This window comes from Megascapheus bottae, chromosome 2 (assembly GCF_031878675.1).
Source record: "Megascapheus bottae isolate mThoBot1 chromosome 2, mThoBot2.hap1, whole genome shotgun sequence".
In the NCBI taxonomy this organism is placed as follows: Eukaryota; Metazoa; Chordata; class Mammalia; order Rodentia; family Geomyidae; genus Megascapheus; species Megascapheus bottae.
The window spans coordinates 4,849,152-4,871,072 of NC_143510.1; the positions used below are offsets into that span (position 1 = coordinate 4,849,152).

Below are 21,921 nucleotides of genomic sequence, written 5' to 3' on the forward strand. Positions count from 1 at the left end.
TGAGCCATTGGCACTCAGCCAAGATCATCCTATCTTTTCTTTTCTTTTCTTTTTTTTTGCCAGCCAGTCCTGGGGCCAAACGCAGGGCCTGGGCTTTCTCAAAGCTGGAGCTCTACCACTTGAGCCACAGCACCACTTCTGGCTTTTTCTTATGTATGTGGTAACTGAAGAATCAAACGCACGTCTTTGTGCATGCTAAGCGAGCACTCTACCACTAGGCCACAATTCCAGCTCCAGAGCATCTTATCTTTGGAATTAATTTTTTGTTGTGGTTGAAGGCTAATTTTTCTTGTGAGAAGCATCCAGATTGCTTGGAAATGTCTTCCAAGTTTCATTTTGAAGGTCGTTTTTTGTTTTATTCTATAAAGGAAGTCACTTAAAAGTTTAGATGGCTTTGTGTTAGAACCATGACAAAAATACCCTTTTTCTTCCATGTGCTCAGCTGACTGGTTTCATGTCTAACTGGTTTCTGTCAGCCTTTCATCTTTACTTTTATCTGACATGGGAAGTAACTATCTCCTTACAAATGGTGTTCATGTGCCATTTTTTAAAGGAAATAAACTGGCTACAGAACAGCTCATTAACTATTTTTTGGGGTGGGTGGGTGGGGTTGTATTTTCCTAATCATTTTCGATGAACAAGTAGTAATTAGTTTTTGGAATATTTTACTGAAGAACAATGCCTTCAGTGACTCAGAAACATTAGGAATTTTATTTTATCTTTAATAGTTAGAAAAAGTTCCTCTTGGAAAGCTGAAGGGTGAAAAATTTCAAAATACAATACAATAGTGGATAAAGATGGACAGCAAAAAGAGATTAATTATTCTGAGCAAAAAAGTAATATATGCACATTGAAATACCAAAGTGAAACTCCTCAGTGCCATTCATGCCCACTTGAAAATAAAATGAAAACTGGTAGCTCATACCTGTAATCCTAACTACTCAGGAGGCTGAGATCTGAGGATTGGGGGTCAAAAGCAAACCCTGGAAGGAAAGTCAATATGATTCTAGAAGTACAGTAGTGGCTCAGGTGGTAGAGTACTAGCTCTGGGACAGAGTAAAGCTCTGGGACAAGTTCAAACTCCAGGATTAGTACCCCCCCCTCAAAAAAATGACAGGAGAATAAAATGGACTCTGATTGGTGGCTTGGAAGCCTGTGGTATGGAAGAAGGGCAGAAGAAGCTGAGGAATGAGTATGCATACAGTCTGAGTGTACTCGTGTGAGGGAGGTTGAAAATGGTTGAAGAAGGGACAGTGGGACAGGGAAGAGTGACAGAGTGGGTGACATTGATGAGATGCATCATATGAATATGTGGAAATCACACAATGAAACCTGCCCCTTTCCAATGCATGGAAAGAAGGAAGAAAGGGAAGGAGGGAGGGGGGGGGAGGGAGGGAGGGAGGGAGGGAGGGAGGGAGAGCAGACACAGAATAGAGAGAAGAATGAAAAAGTCCCTTTGGGTTTACAACCATGACTGATTGATTCTTCCTTCTCTCTTTTCTAGGTAACCTTACTCTCTTTTTTGGTAGAAACAGAAGTTTCATTCCTTGACTACATCAAGGGAGGGTAAGTCATTCTGTGAACATTTTCTACTATGTAAACATTTTCTTGAACCCATAACCGGAAGTACTAAAGACAGCAAGATTCCCCAAGCAATTAAGGATCAATTTTGTACACTTTAATGGCTAACCTACTGCCCTTTTGAGTCAAACACAAATGTAAAACCTTGCTTATTGCTGTGTGCTGGTGGCTCATTCCTTTAATCTTAGATACTCAGGAGGCTGAGATCGGGGAGATCAAATTTGATATTAGTCCAGGCAGAAAAGTTCTTGAGACTCCAATAAATCACCAAAATGTCAAAAGTAGTGCTATGGCTCAAGTGGTAGAGTGGAAAAACTAAAATCCAGCGCCTAGGCCCTGAGTTCAAACCCTAGTATTGCCACTAAAACTGCAACAACAACAACAAAATGCCTCACTTCCCAAGAGCTACCAATCTGAGAGACATACTGAAATGTTTCTCCAACCAAGAGAAAAATCTTCCCTTTTTTGTTCAGTTTTATTTTTTGCTTATTCAGGTTTATTTTTTACTTTATTTATTTTTTGGCACATCATTTTTTTGACATGAAGTCTCTCTGTACAGTCCAGACTGGCCTGGATATCACTGTGTAGGCTGAGTTAGCCTCAAATTTCTGGTCTTCTTTCTTCAGCCTCCCCAATGTTGAAATTAATGTCTGATATCACTATACTCAGAGAGAGACAGAGAAAGAGGCAGAGACAGAAACAGAGAGACAGATGAAGACAAGGAGAATGGAGAGATAAGAAGGATAGAACTCAGCAAATCTTTTCCTCATTATGATTTACGAATTATTTTTCCAATTCTGACTCTCCCATGCAATGTAAAGAGAGAAAGGAACACCGAAATGAAAAAAAAAATGATGGGAGCAAAGATTGTTTCCTGCAAACAAAGCACTTGCTGCTATTTACTCTGCTGAGTAAATAAAAACTGTGTGTGTAAAGGAAGTCTTTGCCATGTAGAGATATCTTGCAGTCTGCCTCTTACAGTTACAATGGTTTCGATAAATTGAAAGTGAAAACTACACAAAGTAGAAAAAACATTTGCCTGGTTTTCCAACATATGTGCATATTTTTATTAATAGAATATTGAAAAATAGAAAGTTAAATTTGTCATAATTGGTGTTGCTACCGCATCTGAAAAGAACATGAAAAATCCTGTCTATCTATACTACATCATATGCATATGACAATTTATTTAGCAAGGGTGTACAGTATCTTCTTAAAATGTGTAATAAAACATTACCTATCTCGTCATTATTATTCATATATATGAATGAAATGGAAGGCTATTAAGGTTATAATTTAACAGTGGAATAATTTGTGTGTGTGTGCTGGTACAGGACCTGGATGTTGTCTCTTAGCTTTTTATTTATTTATTCATTCATTTTTGCCAATCCTGGGGCTTGAACACAAGGCCTGGGTGCTGTCCTCGAGCTTTCTCAAGGCTAGCGTTCTCCTACTTGAGCCACAGTACCACTTCTGGCTTTTTCTATGTGTGTGGCACCTAGGAATTAAACCTAGGGCTTTGTTCATGGTAGGCAAGCACTCCACCACTCGGCCACACTCCCAGACCCTGTCGCTTAGTTTTTTCACTCAAGGCTGGAGCCACACTTCTGCATTCAGCTTGTTAATTGGAAATAATAGTCTTTCTTGCCTAGATTGGCTTTGAACCTCAATCCTCAGACCTCAAACTCCTGAGTGGCTAGGATTATAAATATCAACTGTGTACATCTATCTTTTCTTTTTTTTTTTGTGGGAGTCATAGGGTTACACTCAACCTGGGTGCTGTCCTTGAGCTCTTCAGCTCAAGGATACCCCCTTACCCCTGGGTGTTGTCCCTGAGCTCTTCAGCTCAAGGCTACTGCTCTACTCTTGAGCCAAGCCTCACTTCCTGTTTTCTAGGGGTTAATTGGAGATAAGAGTCTCAGGTTCTTTTGTGCTCAGGCTGGCTTTGAATTTGATCCTCAGATCTCAGCCTCCCAACTAGCTAAGATTACAGGCATGAGCCACCTCTCCCAGCTGTGTATACCTATCTTTAAGGGCTAACTTGATTTATGGACTCAGTTGAGCAAATAAGATAATTGCATCCTAAAAAGTAGCCAAAATAAGTGATGTGGCTCAAATGGTACAGTGCCACCCTTAAGTGAAAAAAAGCTAAATTAACCCAAATCCAATTTATTTGCAACTATTCTTGAAAACAAATTTTTAAAGAATTTTTTCCCTTTTAAAGAAGCAATATCCATGTTTTTTTTTTCCTGGACACTGAGCCTAACATTGTTTTATGATGTAAGGTAGAGAAAAACAATATTTTATAAACAGAATACTAACATCTGAAAAGAACTCCGCTATAGAATAATAAAAACAGCCTCTTCTGGATTGTTGATTTGGGGGTGAGAGGGAGGTCATTATTTTTAGTTATTCTATTGGGAACAGATAGAAAAGCTTGGCCAGCCAATCAGAGCAGAGGCTCTGTGCCTCTCTCTATGGCCTGTGCAGACCCCTGCATGTCTCATCACCGAATGGGCCTCTCGGTATTATATCATGACCCATTGCCCTGGGAGGCCCCACAATAGTCTGATTAGACCCAGTGGTGTGTGCTGGAATAGGCATCCAATCAGAGGGCTGATGGTGCATGGAGAGCTTCTGATTGGCTCTGGGCACTGCTATAGCCCGCAGGCTGTCCAATGATCTTGAGAGTCACATAGTGGTTGCCTTAGTAACCCTGCACACCTTGGCTCTGTTTTTAAGACTGCAGAGCAAAGGACCTGATCCAGGTGTTCTAGTTTTTCAATACGTCGATATACATTTATTCCTAGGGTAATTTTATTTCTTTTTTATTTAATAAAAATAATCTTAGATATTAAAACATAGATCTCATTGTCTAATAAGCAAATCTTATTTAAATAATCCCTAATGATTTTTAAACAATGTTTTGATTGTCATTCATAAGGATAATGTGAGACTCTTTCTGAATTCCAGTTCACCTGAAATCTAAGTTCCTTTGCTAAATGGGGTCACTATGTTTTAAATAATTTATTCAAACTGAATATATATGTATATATTCAATATATATGTATATATGTATATATTGAATATATACATATATATTCATATTCCAAACAATTGTCAACATAAGGGCAAAATCAGGTTTCAAATTTTATGCTTCTGGCGTCTCATGTCTTCATGAAACTCTATCCCATTAACATGACTGGAAAACAAGTATCTATGACAATGGTACATACAACTCTTTGACTTATAGATGCAGAGAAAATGAGTCTGAGTTTCTAAGCTAGTGGAATCATTTGAAGCCTAAATCCTGGGTCTGTGCTTTTGTCAGAAACTTAGAGGCCAGACACTTGTAGATCACATCTGTAACCCTAGCTACTCAGGAGGCTCAGACCAGCGGCTCATTGTTTGAATCAACCTGAGCAGGAAAGTCCATGGCTCTCTGCCCTCTAACCACCAAAGAATCAAAAGTGAGTTGTGGATTATGTGGTAGAGCTCTACCTTTGAGTGAAAAAGCTAAGGAACAGGGCCCAGGCCTCCTGAGTTCAAGCTGTAACATTGGAGCATGTACACACACACACACACACACACACTCACACTCACACAGCAAATGAGAGGAAGAGTAAATGAGAGAGAGAATCCTTATATTTCATAATCTCATTTTAAAATCTTGAGTTTCTTGATGCTACTTATTTAAAAAGCAAGCTGAATACCAATAAGTGGCTTTATCAACGAGCCCCATGAGGACTTTTTCTCTGAAAATGCTTAAAGCCATGACAGTAGTGCCTCCATTCTGTACAATTTATGGCATAGCTGGAAGCATGTGGCCTCAGAGGACTCATTTTACTAGAATATTCAGCCCTATAAGGTTTTTTCCTTGCTTGAAACTGAATATACATGTCTAGGATTCTCTTTTTTTTAAGAGCACTTCTTGTAGCATCTAGTGCTTTATATTCATCAGATCAGTGGTAAGCTAAGCCCTACAGCACCAAATGGGGAGAAATCTAATAAAAACAAAGCCATTTTTACCTTCTATAAATATATTCACAGCAAACATTTTCATATCTCAGCTGAACTTTCCGACACTGAAACTTACCAAGTAAACTTTTTCACATATTAAAAAGACTCTGAAAATTATATTCTGAAAAAGAAAATGCCAAAGGAAATCATATGTCTAAATTAATATTTTAAGCCATAAACTAACCAGGTAGCTGGTGGCTCATGCCTGTAATCTTAGCTACTCAGGAGGCTGAGATTTGAGAATTGTGTTTCAAAGCCAGCTCAGGCAGGGAAGTCTATAAGATTCTTACTTTTTTTTTTTGTGCCAGTTCTGGGCTTGAACACAATGCATAAGCACTGTCCGTGGGCTTTCTTGAGGCTAGTGCTCTACCACTTGAGTCACAGCACCACTTCCACCTTTTTCTATGTATGTGGTTCTGAGGAATTGAACCTAAATCTTAAGCTCTCTACCACTAGACCAAACTCTTATCTCCAATTAACCACCAGAAAACCAGAAGTGGAGCTGTGGTTCAAAGTGGTAGAACACTACCTTGAGCGAAAAAAGCCCAGGGACAGTGCGTTCAAGCCCCATGATTGACCAAAAAAAATAAGGAGGGGGTAGGAGGAGAAGGAGGAGAGGGGAGGAGGAGAAGGAGGGGCTGGGAGGAGGAGGAAGAGGAAGAGGAGGAAAGAAAGGAAGGAGAAAAGAAACCATAAACTAGACACTAGTGGTAGCTACTTGAGAGGCTGAGATCTTAGGATCTCAGTTCAAAGCCAGCCCAAAAGCAGAAGTCCATCAGACTTTTATCTCCCATTAACCACCAAAGAGCTGGCAGTGGAGTTGTGGCTCAAGCAGTAGAGTACCAACCTTTGAGTGGAAAAAGCTAATGAACAGTGTCCAGCCCTTGAGTTCAAGCCCCACTACCAGCACAAAAAAAGTAAATATAAACAAATGAATAAACATTGCTAGGGCTAATGCTTAATTGCAGCTTTTTTATATTCACTATACAAATGCTAAAAATGTCAATGTTTTAGTAGGATTTGAACTCAGAACCTTGAGGTTTCTAGGGTACCCTACCACTTGAGACATAACCTCTCCCTTTGGGGGAGCTGTAATTTTTAAAAATAAGCTTACATGCCCCTTCCTCCATGGGGGTATGGGAGGAGAGGTATCTGAAGATGCATGTCTCTCTTCATTCATGTAATATAGCTGGGACCACAGGTTACACCCAGCTTTATTATTTTCTATCCTCTCAGTCAATGCAACTTGGCATGAACCACTGCATTTGAGCTAGATGTCGATGTTCAGTTTTAAGCTTTAGGATTATGATTTTATTGCTAGTTCATGTTATTCTTCAGATAATTTTTTTCATTGCCATCCATTTCACCGTGAAAGAGAACACTACATGGATACTTATAATAAGAAATAATGGTAATTTAGCTCAAATACTCCTAATGTCTTTTATATCAGGCAGTGTCTTTGTCATATTTTAGAGTAGATCTGTTTAGCCAAGCAAACTGAAGGCTAAATTGACTCAATGTTGGTTCCAACAACAGTAACGAATTTCTGCCAATGTATGACTAATGCCAGAAAAGCAACTTAAATTCTTTTCTTCCTAATGGACAATTAATCATTGATCCTTTGCACATGAGACTTTTCTTTGCCCAACAGGAACATGCAGGAAAATATTTGAGTCATCTATTTCTGTGAAATTTCTCTAGTATTGTTTCTTTTTTCCTGTGTGTGCGTGCATGCGTGTGTGTGTGCGTGTGCCAGTAGTAGTCTTGAGTGATGTATCTTAGCTTTTCTCTCACAGCTGGCATTCTACCACTTGAGCCATAGCTTCACTTTATCCTAGTTAATTGGTGATAAAAGTCACAAGGACTTTCTTGCCCAGGCTGGCTTCAAACTGTGATCCTCAGATATCAGCCTTCTTGATTAGCTAGGATGACAGATGTGAGCCACTGGTGCCTGGCTAAAGTAGATGAACTACTTTTTTTAAATTTTGGAAAAGTTAAGGCAGAAAAAGAGAACAAGGAGATTTAGGTCATAATGAAATGGGGTGGAGTAGCACTAGGCTGGAAAATGAGTTCCTGAGGTGAGTGAACCAGGGACTGAGGAAATAGCTCTCCTGAATTTAGCATTGGGGTTCAAGTCTGAACTCCAAGCGGAACAGTGCTGGAATCCCCAGGCCAGGCATGTTGAATTGTGTCCTGACTCCTCTGGGGAAACCAGAGATGATGTTGAAGTATACATTTTACAGGTATTAAGAAAATACATACAGAAAGAAGTCCTCTGAGCTACTCATATGAAGTTATGCTATTTGGAAGGCAGAACTCTTAATTTATCTATCTATCTGTCTGTATACACATATATACATATATGTATATATACACATATATGCATATGCATACGTTCTTCTACAATATATTCCATATAACATTTTATATATACTAATGTAATATATAATGTATTCTTTATTCTAATATATATATATATATACACTGTGTGAAATATAGTGCATATATAATGTAGCATATATAATGGATATGTGACTTATGTAATAGAGTATATAATATAGAATTCATAATACATATTAGAATAATGAAACTATATAGAACTATATATTAATAAAGTGGCATATGCTATGTTATTCTTTATATATACTATATGTGCTATATATACTATATCTACTATATATGTTATATATAGTACATATAAAGAATAAAGTATATCTAAAGAAAAAGGAACTGCTATCTGGCTTTCTTGAAACCCATCTTTTACTGATCTGTTTTCTAAGCTATAAAATGGCAGCTCAAGTAACATTTCCTAGGCAGAATATTTTTCAGGACTGATATGTGGGTTTTTTTTAAATGAATGCTCTATCAAGAGTCATCTTGTGTAGATTCAGGTATTTTCTGTGATAGCAGTCTTCCTACAGTACCAGAGGAAAAAAAGAAAACTAACACGATTATCAATGTTGTTTTGCCTTATGTGGATGACAAATCATTTCTCAAAGTCTTCAAGAAATCTCTCACAGAGCCTGAACATTTTGCAGTAGTCACATTTTGTCTTTATTTATTAGTACTTTGTAAATATGCAGAATATGCCACTCGGCATAACAAGTATGCATGATAATATGAATGTATGAGATGAATAAGCTGTTATCCATAGCAAAAATGCAGCTGAATTTTGGGTTATACTTTCAACGGTGAATTCAGCAAATGACTTTTGGGTTCTGCTGCTATTGTACTCAATGAATAGAAAGTCTGTATTGTTAGCTCTATGAGTACAAAGATGGTGTTTGTTCCTATTTCTTTTTATCATTAATACAGTACTTGGCTACTGATGCTTAGGAAATGAGTGCTGTGTTTTAGTTTAGTTTTTTTTGTTGTTGTTGTTGTTAGTTGTGGGACTTGAACTCTGAGTCTGGGTGCTGTCCCTGAGCTCTTCAGCTCAAGGCCAGTGCTCTACTCCTGGAGCCACAGCACCACTTCTGGTTTTCTGGTGGTTAATTGGAAATAAGAGTCTCAGGGACTTTTGTGTCAGGGCTGGCTTTGAACCATGATCCTCTTAGCCTCCTGAGTAACTAGGATTGTAAGCATGAGCCAGTGATACCCATCTGTGTTTTAGTTTGTGAACAGATTGGCTCTCGAGGATTGGTTCTCTCAGAGAAAACCTTGAGGAACTACTTTATGGAAGGACAGAATTTTTTTCCCCTCATCTGAATACTGCTGCTGCTGACAAAGCAAGAGAGAGAATTCTTTTTGACATACTGTGTGTGTCACATAAAGAATGAATCAAATTTTGGGCATAGTCTACTTGGTTTCATAATTTTACCTTACTATTTAGAGCTTTAATTCTAAACCTATCTCTTCTTTTAGTTTATTATTTTTTTCTGATCCAGGGGGTCGAACTCAGGACCTTGCTGCTGTCTCTGAGCTTTCTCACTCAAGGGTACTTAGCACTCTACCACTTGAGCCACAATCCCACGGCTTTTTTGGTGATTAATTGGAGATAAAAGTCTCATGGACTTTCCTACCTGCTCTCTGGCTTCAAACCATGATCCTGATGTGTTCAGCCTCTGGAATAGCATGGATTAGAGCTTTCTTTTTATTTTGTATATACCATATCATTTTTTTACTTAGTAGCCATAAGTTTAATTCATTGCTTTGATAGGTATAACTGACTTTGAGGAAAATTTTGTATGTATAACTATTGCAGTCTTTCTTCAACAAGAAAGAAGTTTCCTGCTTCTGACATTTTTTATATCCATAAGTCTAGGTTTCTTTATAAATGGAGGAAAAGTCCTTTTTCAAATTATTGTGAGATTAGTTGGTATAAGCTATGTAAATAAACACCATATTTCAGTACATTATTATAGGTTACACTAATTATATGAGCATTTTAATGCATATAAGTTATGCATATAAAAATCTGAAAGATTATATTCCATGTTGCTTGTTACTCATAGAACTTGACCTTCAAAAGGCAAGAGTGGGGACCAGGAGTATGGCCTAGTGGTAGAGTTCTTGCCTAGCATGCACAAAGCCCTGGGTTCGATTCCTCAGTACCACATACACAGAAAAAGCTAGAAGTAGTGCTATGGCTCAGGTGGTAGAGCACTAACCTTGAGAAAGCTCAAGGGCACTGCCCAGGCCCTGAGTTCAAGCCTCAGGACTGACAAGAAAAAAAGACAAGAATGGTACAATATGCAGTGTTCATAAGCCATTCTGGCCAGAGTAATGCCTGCGGGAGCTGGTTACATGACTTCCTGCTCACACATTAATGTCTGTGTGATTGACAAGATGCTGGCCTGGACCTATTCAATGCCTGCCTGTACCATTCAATGCCCGGTCAGAGGAGGAGGAAGTGGGTAGATCTGGAGAACACAAAATAGTTCCTGGTGATACCATACATTCTTGGCTACTTTGGAACACATATAAAGTGAACCTATTTATTCAGCCAGAAAATGTAGGAAGATTCCAACATGTGTAAAGCATTATGAATTTGGCTCAACACACACTCTCTTCTAGTCTTATAATAGAGAGGAAATTGGTCCACAGACAAAACTTCCAAAGTTATCAGTATAATAAACTCAAATATAGTTATTTTTAATTCGTGTGTGTGTGTGTGTGTGTGTGTGTGTGTATGTGTGTTAGTTTGTGTGCAGTATCAAGGTTTGAACTCAGGGCCTCACACATGTTCATTTGCCACTCTACCAGTTAAGTTATAACCTTTAGCTATGCCTAGCTTGTTGCTGGTTATTTTGGAGATAGAATCTCACAGACTTTTCTCCTTGGCTGGCCTTGAACTCCAGATCTCAGTCTCCTAAGTAGCTAAGATTACAGGCGTGAGCCACAGGTACACAGCTATTTTTTTTATATAACTTGCAGTGATGTGCCATTTGAATAAGATAAGGCACATATTGATGACTCTACTATAATGCACTTGATTACATACCTGACAAGTCAAGAACAAGTCTTTGCCCAAGCATAAGATTACATTTTGTATTGTCATCAGTAAGGAAGTCTGTGCATCGTTAACATTTGTTGTAGGGCTTGAAACATAACAAGCATCATCCTTCATTGTGTTGCTAAGGTAAACAGGAAGGTTGCAAATATTTAACTGGTAAGACAATGTACTGTAGGGATTAGGACTTAATTGGGAATTTAGTGTGAATTCAAATTTCAGTGCTGACATTTTACTCTTGCTATGGGAAGTTATTAAGTTTTGTGGGCACATGTTTCCTTGTCTGTAAAAGAAAGAGAGTATATGTAGTAGCCCTTTGGTACATGCAGATATATCAATACAAGGGGATTATTCTTTTTTTGTGTGTATGTAAATGTTTTCACAAAATTAATGGCAAAGAAACAACAGATCCCACAATGACTTAATCACGACTGATGATGATAATACAGGACTGCCAGAACGTCTCTGTATCAGCTGAGCTGGGTAATAAGCAATTGAAAATTCATAATTCAAACCTTTGTTCTGAAAGTTTCTATTTTTTTAAATTGTTACTTTAGGCTGGGCTCAGTAGTTCACATCTGTAGTCTCAGCTATTGAGATCTGAGGTTGGCAGTTCAAAGCAAGCGCAGGCAGGAAAGTCCATGAAACACATACTTCCATTTAGCCACCAAAAAGCCTAGAAGTGGAGCTGTAGCTCAGAATGCTAGCCTTGAGCCAAAAATCAAAGGGACATCTCCCCATCTCAAAGTTTAAGCCCAGTACCAGCACAAAAAAAGACCACTTTTTGACCAAAGGTCATCGAAACCATGCATAATATATACATAAATTAGGTATGCTTATTAAAATTCTTTATTAAATTATTGTGAGCTTGAGATAACACATGTAGCCAAACATAAATAATGTGTATATGAGATGTATATGCAGCTTGCATATACAATCAGTTTTATACATACAAAATTTTATACACATAAGATTGAATATTAAAAGCTTGTATCAGTGTGATTTTGAACTTGGGACCTTACATGGACTCAGCTTGCTTGGTCAGATGGCACCCTGCTTCTTGAGTCATGCTTCTAGTCTGCCATTTTGCTGGTTAACTGGAGATAAAGTCACTATTTCTGTCCCAGCTGTCTTTGAACTCTGATTGAACTTAATCTCAGATCTTTGAGTAAAGATTGCAAGTACGAGAGACATTGTTCTTGACTAAGCTATACCTTTAGTTTCTTTAAAAAAAAAATACCATCCCTGGGGCTTGAACTCAGGGCCTTGCACTTCAATTTCTCACTTAAGGATCTACTAGTTGAGCTACAGCTTCACTTCTGGCTTTTTGCTGGATAATTGGAGATAAGAGTCTATTGGACTTTCCTATCCAGCTGCTTTTTAACCTGAATCCTCAGACCTTAGCCTCATGAGTAGCTAGGATTACAGGCATGAGCCACTGGAAGCAGACTCATCATTTTTCTTAAAATATCAGATTACTATGATTTGAAATTCTGGTTCTTTGCTAATGAACAGCAGCATAATGAAGCAACGGGCAGGAGATTGCAATCCTTTTCAGTATCTCAAATGAGTTTATATGGAACTATTCTCTTGAATGCACCTTTTCTAAAAGTTTTTACTTATTTGAGTCTATGATAGTATGGAACTATGCTCCAAATTAGTTAATATCTTAGCCTAGTAACCTGATTTCTATTCTGAGACTAAAATTTAAAAAATAACATAGTTGCTACATATCTATAATGGGAATCTACATTTAATTTTGTTCAATATAAGCACTGAATGTTCTCCCCTTAGGAGGAAAATATGTATGAATTCAATTCAATCCTGAACAGCACTTAAATCTTTTTAGAATGACATTTGGGAGAAGAAAGGAGACATGAGTTCTTTTTGGAAAGGGTTCCAAAGGTTCAGGTCCATTGTTCTGTGTGTCATAGGTCCTTTTTCACTAAGCTGGTAAATTCACTCCTGTAATCCAAGCTAATCAGGAGGCTGAGATGCTGTGGATCAGGGTTTGAAGCCAGCCTAGGAAGAAAAGTCCAAGAGACTCTTATCTTCAGTTAACCACCCAAAATCTAGAAGTGGGGGTCTGGCTTTAGCAAAAAAACAAAAAACAAAAAACAAAAACAAATGAGTCTGAAGCCCTGACTTAAAGCCCCAGGACCAGAAAACAAATGAATACCCTAGGAACTTCTAGAACTTCTAGTGCAGGAATTCATGTTTTCAGATGATTTATTTATTAGTGGGAAATTTTCATAAATGATATATAATTATAGATTGTTACAGGAAGTATGTGACTGTCAATTATGGTTTTTATACATTTCTTGAGAAGAAACAAGGAGATGAAATATATGAAGAATTACAAGTATCTACTAGTGAGTTTTCTTAAATGAATGTCAACTCCTTTGTTTCCAAGGAAACAAACCAGTAAACTCAGTTAAAAAGAAGATAATTCAGTAAAATCATTTGCATGACTACGAGGTGCTGAAAAGTTTAAACAGACACACACACACACACACACACGCATGCACGCACACATAAATTTTATGTCTCTCGGTAATAAGTACAATCATCCACTTTTGTGCAGTAAGAACTTCTGTGGTCATTCCCTGTGCATGCAGTCCTTCATTTCTGAAAAAGAAAAAAGAGACAATTCCTATTTCAGGAAATCTTGAAAAATGTAGCAGGTTGTCTGTGGCTCAAGCCTGTCATCCTAGCTACTTAGGAAAATGAGAAATGGAGAATTGTAGTTAAGGACTACCCTAGGCAGAAATGTCTGCATGACTTTATCTCCAAAATAGCCAGCAAAAGACAGGCTAGATTTGCCGGTCAAAGCAAAGCAAGGGCAGGGCAAGGCTCTGAATTCAAACTCTGGCACCAGTAAAGAAGATGAAAAGGATGGTTGAAAAATGTAATTTAAGGAATGACATTATTAGAAATGATTTTAGCCAATGCTTACCTTTATAGTACAACAATTTCATGATAACTACCCCAAAAAAGTAACAAAATAATAACCAGTGTTGTCAGGTACCAAAGTAAGCCTAGCTACTCAGGAGGAGATAAAAGGATCATAGTTCAAAGTGAGCTGGAGCAGGAAAACTCCCTGAGACTCGTCTCCTATAAACCAGCAAAAAGCTAGAAGTGAAGATGTGGCTCCACTGGTAAGACACCAGCCTTGAGTGAAAAAGTCAAGTAAGAGCATGTAGGTCCTGAGTTCAAACCCGAACTGTCCACACAAAAGAGAACAGAGTAGACTAGAATAAAAGGAAATAACAAATGTTGACCTGCATTTCTTCATTAGAAAGCGCATAATTTCTGTGGCTTCAAATGCAAATCTAGTTCACCACTATATTTCCGTTTTCTACCATGTAACTACCTTTGAAAAACTCCCCACATAATGTCATCCAACTTTTTGATGTACTTGCTCACTTAAGGAAACTAGTGACACTACAAAACATATTAATGGAAAATAAATTTTCCTTCATTAAAGTAGTAATGATTCTCCTTTTCTTATGTTGTAGAACACAAATCAACTTTACTGTGGCTATTGATTTTACAGCATCTAATGGTGAGTATTATGATCACTCCCCTGTATAATCACCAATTAAGTGAAAAATACATGTTTTCTTTCATGAGATTTAGATATTTTTGTTCCTCTCTTTATAGACTTCTGAAGGTTTCTTTCCTTTTATGAAACATTCATGGAATGTTTCACTTATGTTCAATCTTACAAAGTGGTTCAGATTTACAGAAGAAAAAATGGATCTTAGAACTTTTAGATCTCCAAATATCGTTTTTTTCATCTCATATATTCTTTAAAAATGCAGATTTGCCAGTCAGGAGGCTTAGGGTAAAGGTTTGAAGCCATCCCAAACAGAAAAGGCTGTGAGACTTTTATTTCCAATTAACCAGCAAAAAGCCAGAGGAGAGGTATGGCTCAAATGGTAGATTGCCAACCTTGAACGAAAAAGCCAAGAAAAAGCATGAAGGAGTGAATTCAGGCACTAGCAGTAGCACAAAAAGCTGCAAATTTTACATATGATTAAACCCAAAGAGTAACTCTACTCCTTTTTTGTCCCCTCCCTTTTCTCATTCCTGGCACTTCTGAAGTATGTCTAATTATAATCTTCAGACATTTTTTTCTTTGAGTAATCCAACCCTCTGTGTATCTTATACAATTGGGTTAATTTATATTCATTTATTTTTAAGAATTATTTGTAAGAACATACTTATATCCCATTTGTTAAGATGGACTGAAATGTAGCAGTCTATATATGAATAGTAATTTGCCTATCAAACATTTTAAGAAGGAAATGTTAGTTGTTTCAAAAATAACTATTGAAATCAGTTAGTATAGAACTTCAGTAATTATGTTACTTAACCAATACAAACCTCATTTAGTATCATTTCTTATTTTTATGTTTATTCATTATTTCTAATGTAATTTTATTATATATTGGCTATTTACATTTTATCATTTTTTGTTATCTGTCAGTAGTTATACAAAGGAGTTGCCATCAAACAAAGCAGTTTATGAATATAATGAGTTGGAAGAGTTTTATTTGTTTTGTTTTGTTTTTGGTGATATTGAAATTTGAAATTAGGACTTCTTAGTTGCTACACATGTGCTCTACCGGTTGAGTCATGCCTCCAGCCTCAAAACAACTAATTTATTTTTGTGTGGTATGTGTCTGTGATTGTCCTGGGGCTTGAACTCAGGTCCTGGACGCTGTCCCTGAATGGTTTTACTCCAGGTTTTCACCCTACCACTTAAGCCACAGGTTTACTTGTGGCTTTTTGGTGGTTCATTGAAGATAAGTGTCTGATGGACTTTTGCTGTCTGCACTGGCTTGGCAGTGCAGCTCTCAGCCTCCTGATCTAGGATTCCAGGTATGAGCCACCAGCACCTGGCTTCTTATGTACCTTTTACCTGAAGTTGCCACTTGTTTAAATATGTACAGGATGGTCTGTGGATTATGATAGTTTGACTTAAAAAGTTTTCAACTTTGCAAAGACAGGAAACAAATTCACATTCAACAGAAGCCATGCTTCAGGTTGTTTTTTTAATTGTATTTTCTTAAGCTAATGATGCGCTGTATAAATACTCGTGGGAAGTGAGGCGGGAGCACACAGCCTCGCCTGCCAGGCAGCCACATGGGTGCGGGGAGAAGCAACTCCACTGCAGATGGTAGATTATCTAACCTAGCATGTCATCTGCCTCAGGTGTATGAAATAGTCTGATTTACATTATTTTCTGCTTACAATGTGTTTATTAGGATGAACCTGTTGAGGATAGAGATTTCTTTTTTCTGTTTTCCAAATTACTCATACCCCTAACTCTCTCATTCTAACCCTTATATTTCCCATTTCTTTCCCAGTGACTCACATCTCACAAAGCAATGTTATTTTTAGTAAAGATGGAACCACTAAGAAAGCACTTAATCACATCCTCCTCATATGCAAATGTGCAAACGGAGATTCAGAAAACCCTTTTACTAATACAAACAACCTGTTTTTTTTTTCATTCTGGAATTCAAACTGCAGAGGAGGAGACAATGCTGTAATTAAGCTAACTTGTCACATACCTTAAGTGTATTTCTTCCCATTTGGGATTCAAGTTACAGATTTTTCTCATGTGTGTGGTGTAGTAATACATGAAACACAGAAGTCATGAAGTCCAGCTAGCTTAAAAAAAAAAATCTAGATTTGGGGGCCGGGAGTTTGGCCTAGTAGTGGAGTGCTTGCCTAGATGCACAAAGACCCGGGTTCAATTCCTCGATACCGCATACATAGAAAAAAGCTGGAAGTGGTGCTGAGGCTCAAGTGGTAGAGCTCTAGCCTTGAGAAAGTCCAAGGACAGTGCTCAGGCCCTGAGCTCAAGCCCAGGACTGGCAAAAAAAAATCTAGATTTTGTTCACTGATTAATTTTAGTGCAAAGAAACAGTTTTAATAATTGGAAGACTTCAGTTATGACGATACGTGAACCTGGTATCAGATAAAAACTGTGAAAGTAAGTTTTCTTTCTCCTTATTAAATTAAAAATTAATACCTGTTATTTACAGGGTTTCCAAAATAAACAATGAGGAAGGAGACTGTAATCCCCAGTCCACTCTCTGGAGATCCCTAAAGAGAACATAAGTAAATAACAGTACACCATAACTAAAGATGAGAGTTTCTTGGGGATGAGGATCTAAAATCCCCACTGAAATCTGAGCCAAATGAATTGTAAAGAGAATTACATCCTATGGCAAAGAGGCATTTTAGTAATGAAAGATTAGTTTAATAAAAAGGTAATCTTCAGAAGAAACTACAGGACCCACAGGATCATCTCATGTGATGCAGAGAAAGTTTTTAGCAAACCTGTTCCCAATGTAATCCCTCAGCAGAATTGTCCTGGGGGACAATTCTGAACCTCATGGAGAATGTCTATGAAAACCCCACAGCTAGCACCATCCTGCCGAGCAAGTGAAAAGCTGATGCCTTCCTCCTGGGACCATGCACGGAGATGCAGCTGCTTGCTTTTAACACTGTATCCAGAACTAAAGGATGATTGTGGCTGAGGAGGTTGAGAAGAAAATTGAAGTGTGAATATCCAGGTTGGAAAGGAAGTGAAACAAAGCCCCATCTACTTGCTGATACCGTGACCTTGAATATAGAAAATCCTGAGGTATCTATTGTAAAAAAAAAAAGCAATTGACAATCTCAGAGAGACACATAGCACATGTTTACTCTCATGTGCAGAACCTAGATGGAACACAGTAAATTACAAATTATATAGGACTCTAGGCATTTAGATACAGTAAAACCAAAGGAGCACATTCTTAGGAGTGTGCAAGGCCTCTGAGCCTCTGATTATATAATATTTATCAAAATGAACTCCAGGAAATAGAAACAAGAGGTTTTGTTCCCCCTTTGTTGTTTTTCTTTTTGTCTTGTTTGCTCATTTATCTCTCTCTGAGTTGGTAAGGAGACGCACAGAAATGAAGGGACAAAGGGTGAAAAAATGCAGCATCAGTGCTCACTAAACACTGTGGAAAATGAACTGTGCAATTTGTGGGTGGAGACAGGATGAAAAACTGGGACAGAAATGTACTCCTTACGTGACATCTAACTGTAACATCTTTGTACATCACCTTTTTTGCATGAGTGTGCTGGTCCTGGGGCTTTCACACAGGGCTTGAGCACTGTCCCTGTGCTTCTTTTGTTCAAGGCCACCATTCTGTCATTCGAGCCACAGTACTACTTCTGGTTTTCTGGTATTTAATTGAAGATAAGAGTCTCAAGCACTTTCTTTCTATGGCTGACTTTGAACTTCAATTCTCAGATATTAGCCTCCTGAGTTGTGAACCACCTGTGTCTAGCTCCGTATATCACTTTTTTAGTGACAATTAAAAATATATGCATACCTGTGTCTAGCTCCATATATCACTTTTTTAGTGACAATTAAAAATATATGCATATTAGGGCCAGGAGCATAGCCTAGTGATAGAGTGCTAGCCTAGCATGCATGAAGACCTAGATTTGATTCCTCGGTACCACATATACAGAAGAAGCCGAAAGTGGTGCTGTAGCTTAAGTGGCAGAGCACTAGCCTTGAGCAAATAGTGTACAAGGACAGTGCCCAGGCTCTGAGTCAAGCCCCAGGACTGGCAAATATACATATATATATATATGTGTGTATATGTATATAAATATATATGCATATTAAAACACTATTACAATTAATACAGGAGTTCAGCAGGGTTGCAGGATAGAAGATAACTCATCAATTATTTTACTATATTTTTTAAGAGAAAAAAATCACAAAAATCAAAGTAAAAAGTTCATTTCATTTGCAGTAATATCTAAAGAAATAAAATGATTGGGAATACATTTAACAAAATAGATACAAACACTGAATACATTTAATAAAAGGGGTACTTCCAGTCTGAAAACAATATTCTGAAAAAATGCCTAGAAAACCTAAATATCAAAAAAAAATTAAAGCCATAAATTAGGTGTTGGTGGTTCCTCCTACCTATAATCCTAGCTGTTCAGAACAATGAGATTTGAAGATCATGATTTGAGGCCAGACTGAGCAGAAAAGTCCATGAGACTCATCTCTATTTAAACAGCAAAAAGCCAGAAGTAGAGGTGTAGTTCAGGTTTTAGAGCTCAGGCCACGAATGAGAAAGCTCTGAGAGAGCATCCAGGTCCTAAGTTGATGCCTCAGTATTGGCACAATAAAACAGAGAGAAAAGTTGGGTGCCAGTAGCTCATACCTATAATCCTGGCTACTCAGGAGATTGGGATCTGAGGATGATGGTTTGAAGCCAGTTAAGACAGGAAGCCTGTGAGACTATCTCCATTTAATCACTCACCAAAAAAAAGCTGAAAATGGAGCTATGGCTCAAGTGGTAGAGCGCTGGCCTTGAGCAAAAGGAGCTCAGGGACAGTACTAAAGTTCAGAGTTCAAAACACAGTACTGGGAAAGAGAGCGGACACATACAGAGAGAGAAAGTGAAACAGAAGCAAAGACCATAGACTCTGACAATGCGTTCATGTCCCCTTTTTTTGTCAGAAGTATACAGTATGATTTGGAGTGTGTTGTATAATAAAAATGTTCATACCATAGACTTGTTGGAAGACTTAAATGAGATATGAAGTCGGATTTGATTACATGGTGGGTGTCCTGGTACAGTTACTATTGCGTGGAGTCATGTCCCATACTTAACAATTGATGACAACATCACTCTGGAAGCTACAGAGGAAGGAGTTAGGCAGTTTTGTGTGCTACCACCATTCCCATTCAGTCTTCCATTTTTTACTTAAGAAACTAAAGGGACTTCCATTTTGTCTTTGTCCTAGTAATTAAGCTACCTCTGCTGGAGAGTCAATATAAATGAGTAACAGGACAGATTACATTTTCTCTCAGCCAGATGTCTATTCAAATGTAACATCCTGCAGAGAATACTACCTCTTAAAAACAGGAAACCTGGCAGAGGACCTTGAAAATAGCAACAGTCACATTTAAGTTTATAGCTCCATGTGCTTTAGTACTTTTTTATGTGTGCCAGTACTTGAACTCAGGGCCTTGAGCTGTCCCTTAGCTTTCTGGTTCAAGGCTAGTACTTTACCACTTGGGCCACAGCTCCACTTCCAGTTTTTTGCTGATTACTTGGAGATAAGAGTCTTGAAGACTGTTCTGCCCAGGTTGGCTTGGAATTTGGATCCTCAGAACTCAGCTTCCTTGAGTAACTAGAGATACAGACGTGAGCCTCATTTTTTAGTAGTTATTATTTTAGTAGTATTTTAGTAATATCTATTTTATAGTTTTTTTCCGCCTGTATATGGTAAGTATTATCTCTGGATCTCTGACTCCTTGCTTAGTAATTAGTTAGAGAACTTTAATATTTTTTCAAATCTCAATCCTTAATCAGCTTGAATTGGAAAATCATTATGCCTTCTTTTTGAAGTAATACATTGGGGTCGTTCTCCAATATTACTCCATTTATATTTACTTCAAGTTTGACATTAGGAAAAGCTCAGTTGTTGAAAACATGGGATCCTCTGATGATAAACGTAAGAATTCAAGCTTTAGGGCCAGTTTGCTTCTAAAACTCTAACTGATTAAAATTATGTTATAAAAGGTAACTATAATAAAGTAAGATTCTTCTAGAATTGGAATTCAAAAATAGCCTGAAGCATTGGCAATAACGAATACTTTCTGAAAAATCCTGCTTATGCTTAGGCATTTCTTTGTAAAAATTTCTTTATACCTGATATAGCATAATAAATATGTATGTGTTAATATGCATCTAAAATGCAACTATAAACACAGGCAGAAAAAATCAAATTTTTTGAATGTTTCATTCTGAAACAGACATCATCCTGTTCTTAGCTTGGCTACTATAAGTTATTTCTTTATGAATGTTTGTTTGTTTTTACCATTACTGAGGCTTGAACTCAGGTCTTCATGCTCTTGCTTAGCTATTTTTGTTCTAGGTTGGTGCTCAAACACTTTTACCACACCTCCACATCTGGCTTTTTGCTGGTTAATTGGGAATAAGAATCTCAAAGATTTTCCTGCCTAGACTGGCTCAAACAATGAACCTCAGATCTCAGCCTCCTGAAAAGCTAGGATTAAAGCTTGGTGACTTATGTTTGAAGTCTGTCTTTGGTCCTCAGGCAACCCCGCCCAGCCCACTTCTCTTCACTACATGAACCCTTACCAACTGAACGCCTATGGGATGGCACTCAAGGCAGTGGGAGAAATCGTTCAAGATTATGACAGTGATAAAATGTTTCCAGCCCTGGGATTTGGGGCAAAACTGCCTCCAGATGGAAGGATATCACACGAATTTGCTTTGGTAAGGAGATATCAAACAGATTGGTTATTTTTTTTGGGGGGGAATTGGTTATTTTCATAGCTATGCTGTTGATTTTCTACTCGTTGGGGGAGCAAACCCTGGTAGCCTTTGATTCAGCCCCGTTTTGGTAAATTCTTAGAGTGATCTTAATGTAGAAGAAAACAAACCAACATGATAACTAATCTAATATATATACAGTTCTGTGTGTAATGGTTATATTTTCCTACATAACAAACATTCCAAAAATCCAGAAGGGCAAAATCTTCATGTTCACAATTAGGACTAAGAAATTAGGGCTTTTAATCAGGCATTGGTGGCTCTTTGCCAGTGCATGTAACCTGTAATCCCAGCTACTCAGAAGACCTGAAAAATTGTGGATTAAAGTCAGCTGAGACAGAAAACTCTTGAGACACGAACAAAAACTAGAGCAGAAGGCATGGCTCAAATATGAGAGCACCCAAGCTATCAAGCCAAGCAAGTTGAAGACATTGAGTTCAAACCTCATACCAAGACAATAAAATA

General features: G+C 37.8%; 1 protein-coding gene across 1 annotated transcript in view; it reads left to right on the top strand.

Moving 5' to 3' along the window:
* Positions 1–21,921, top strand: part of Cpne8 (copine 8) — a 143,305-nt gene that overhangs the window by 98,198 nt on the left and 23,186 nt on the right. Inside the window, exons 13-15 of the mRNA XM_090319888.1 lie at positions 1,505–1,566; positions 14,572–14,618; positions 21,218–21,399. Of these exons, the coding sequence (XP_090176014.1) occupies positions 1,505–1,566; positions 14,572–14,618; positions 21,218–21,399 (291 nt within the window). The remainder of the gene's footprint in view (positions 1–1,504; positions 1,567–14,571; positions 14,619–21,217; positions 21,400–21,921) is intronic.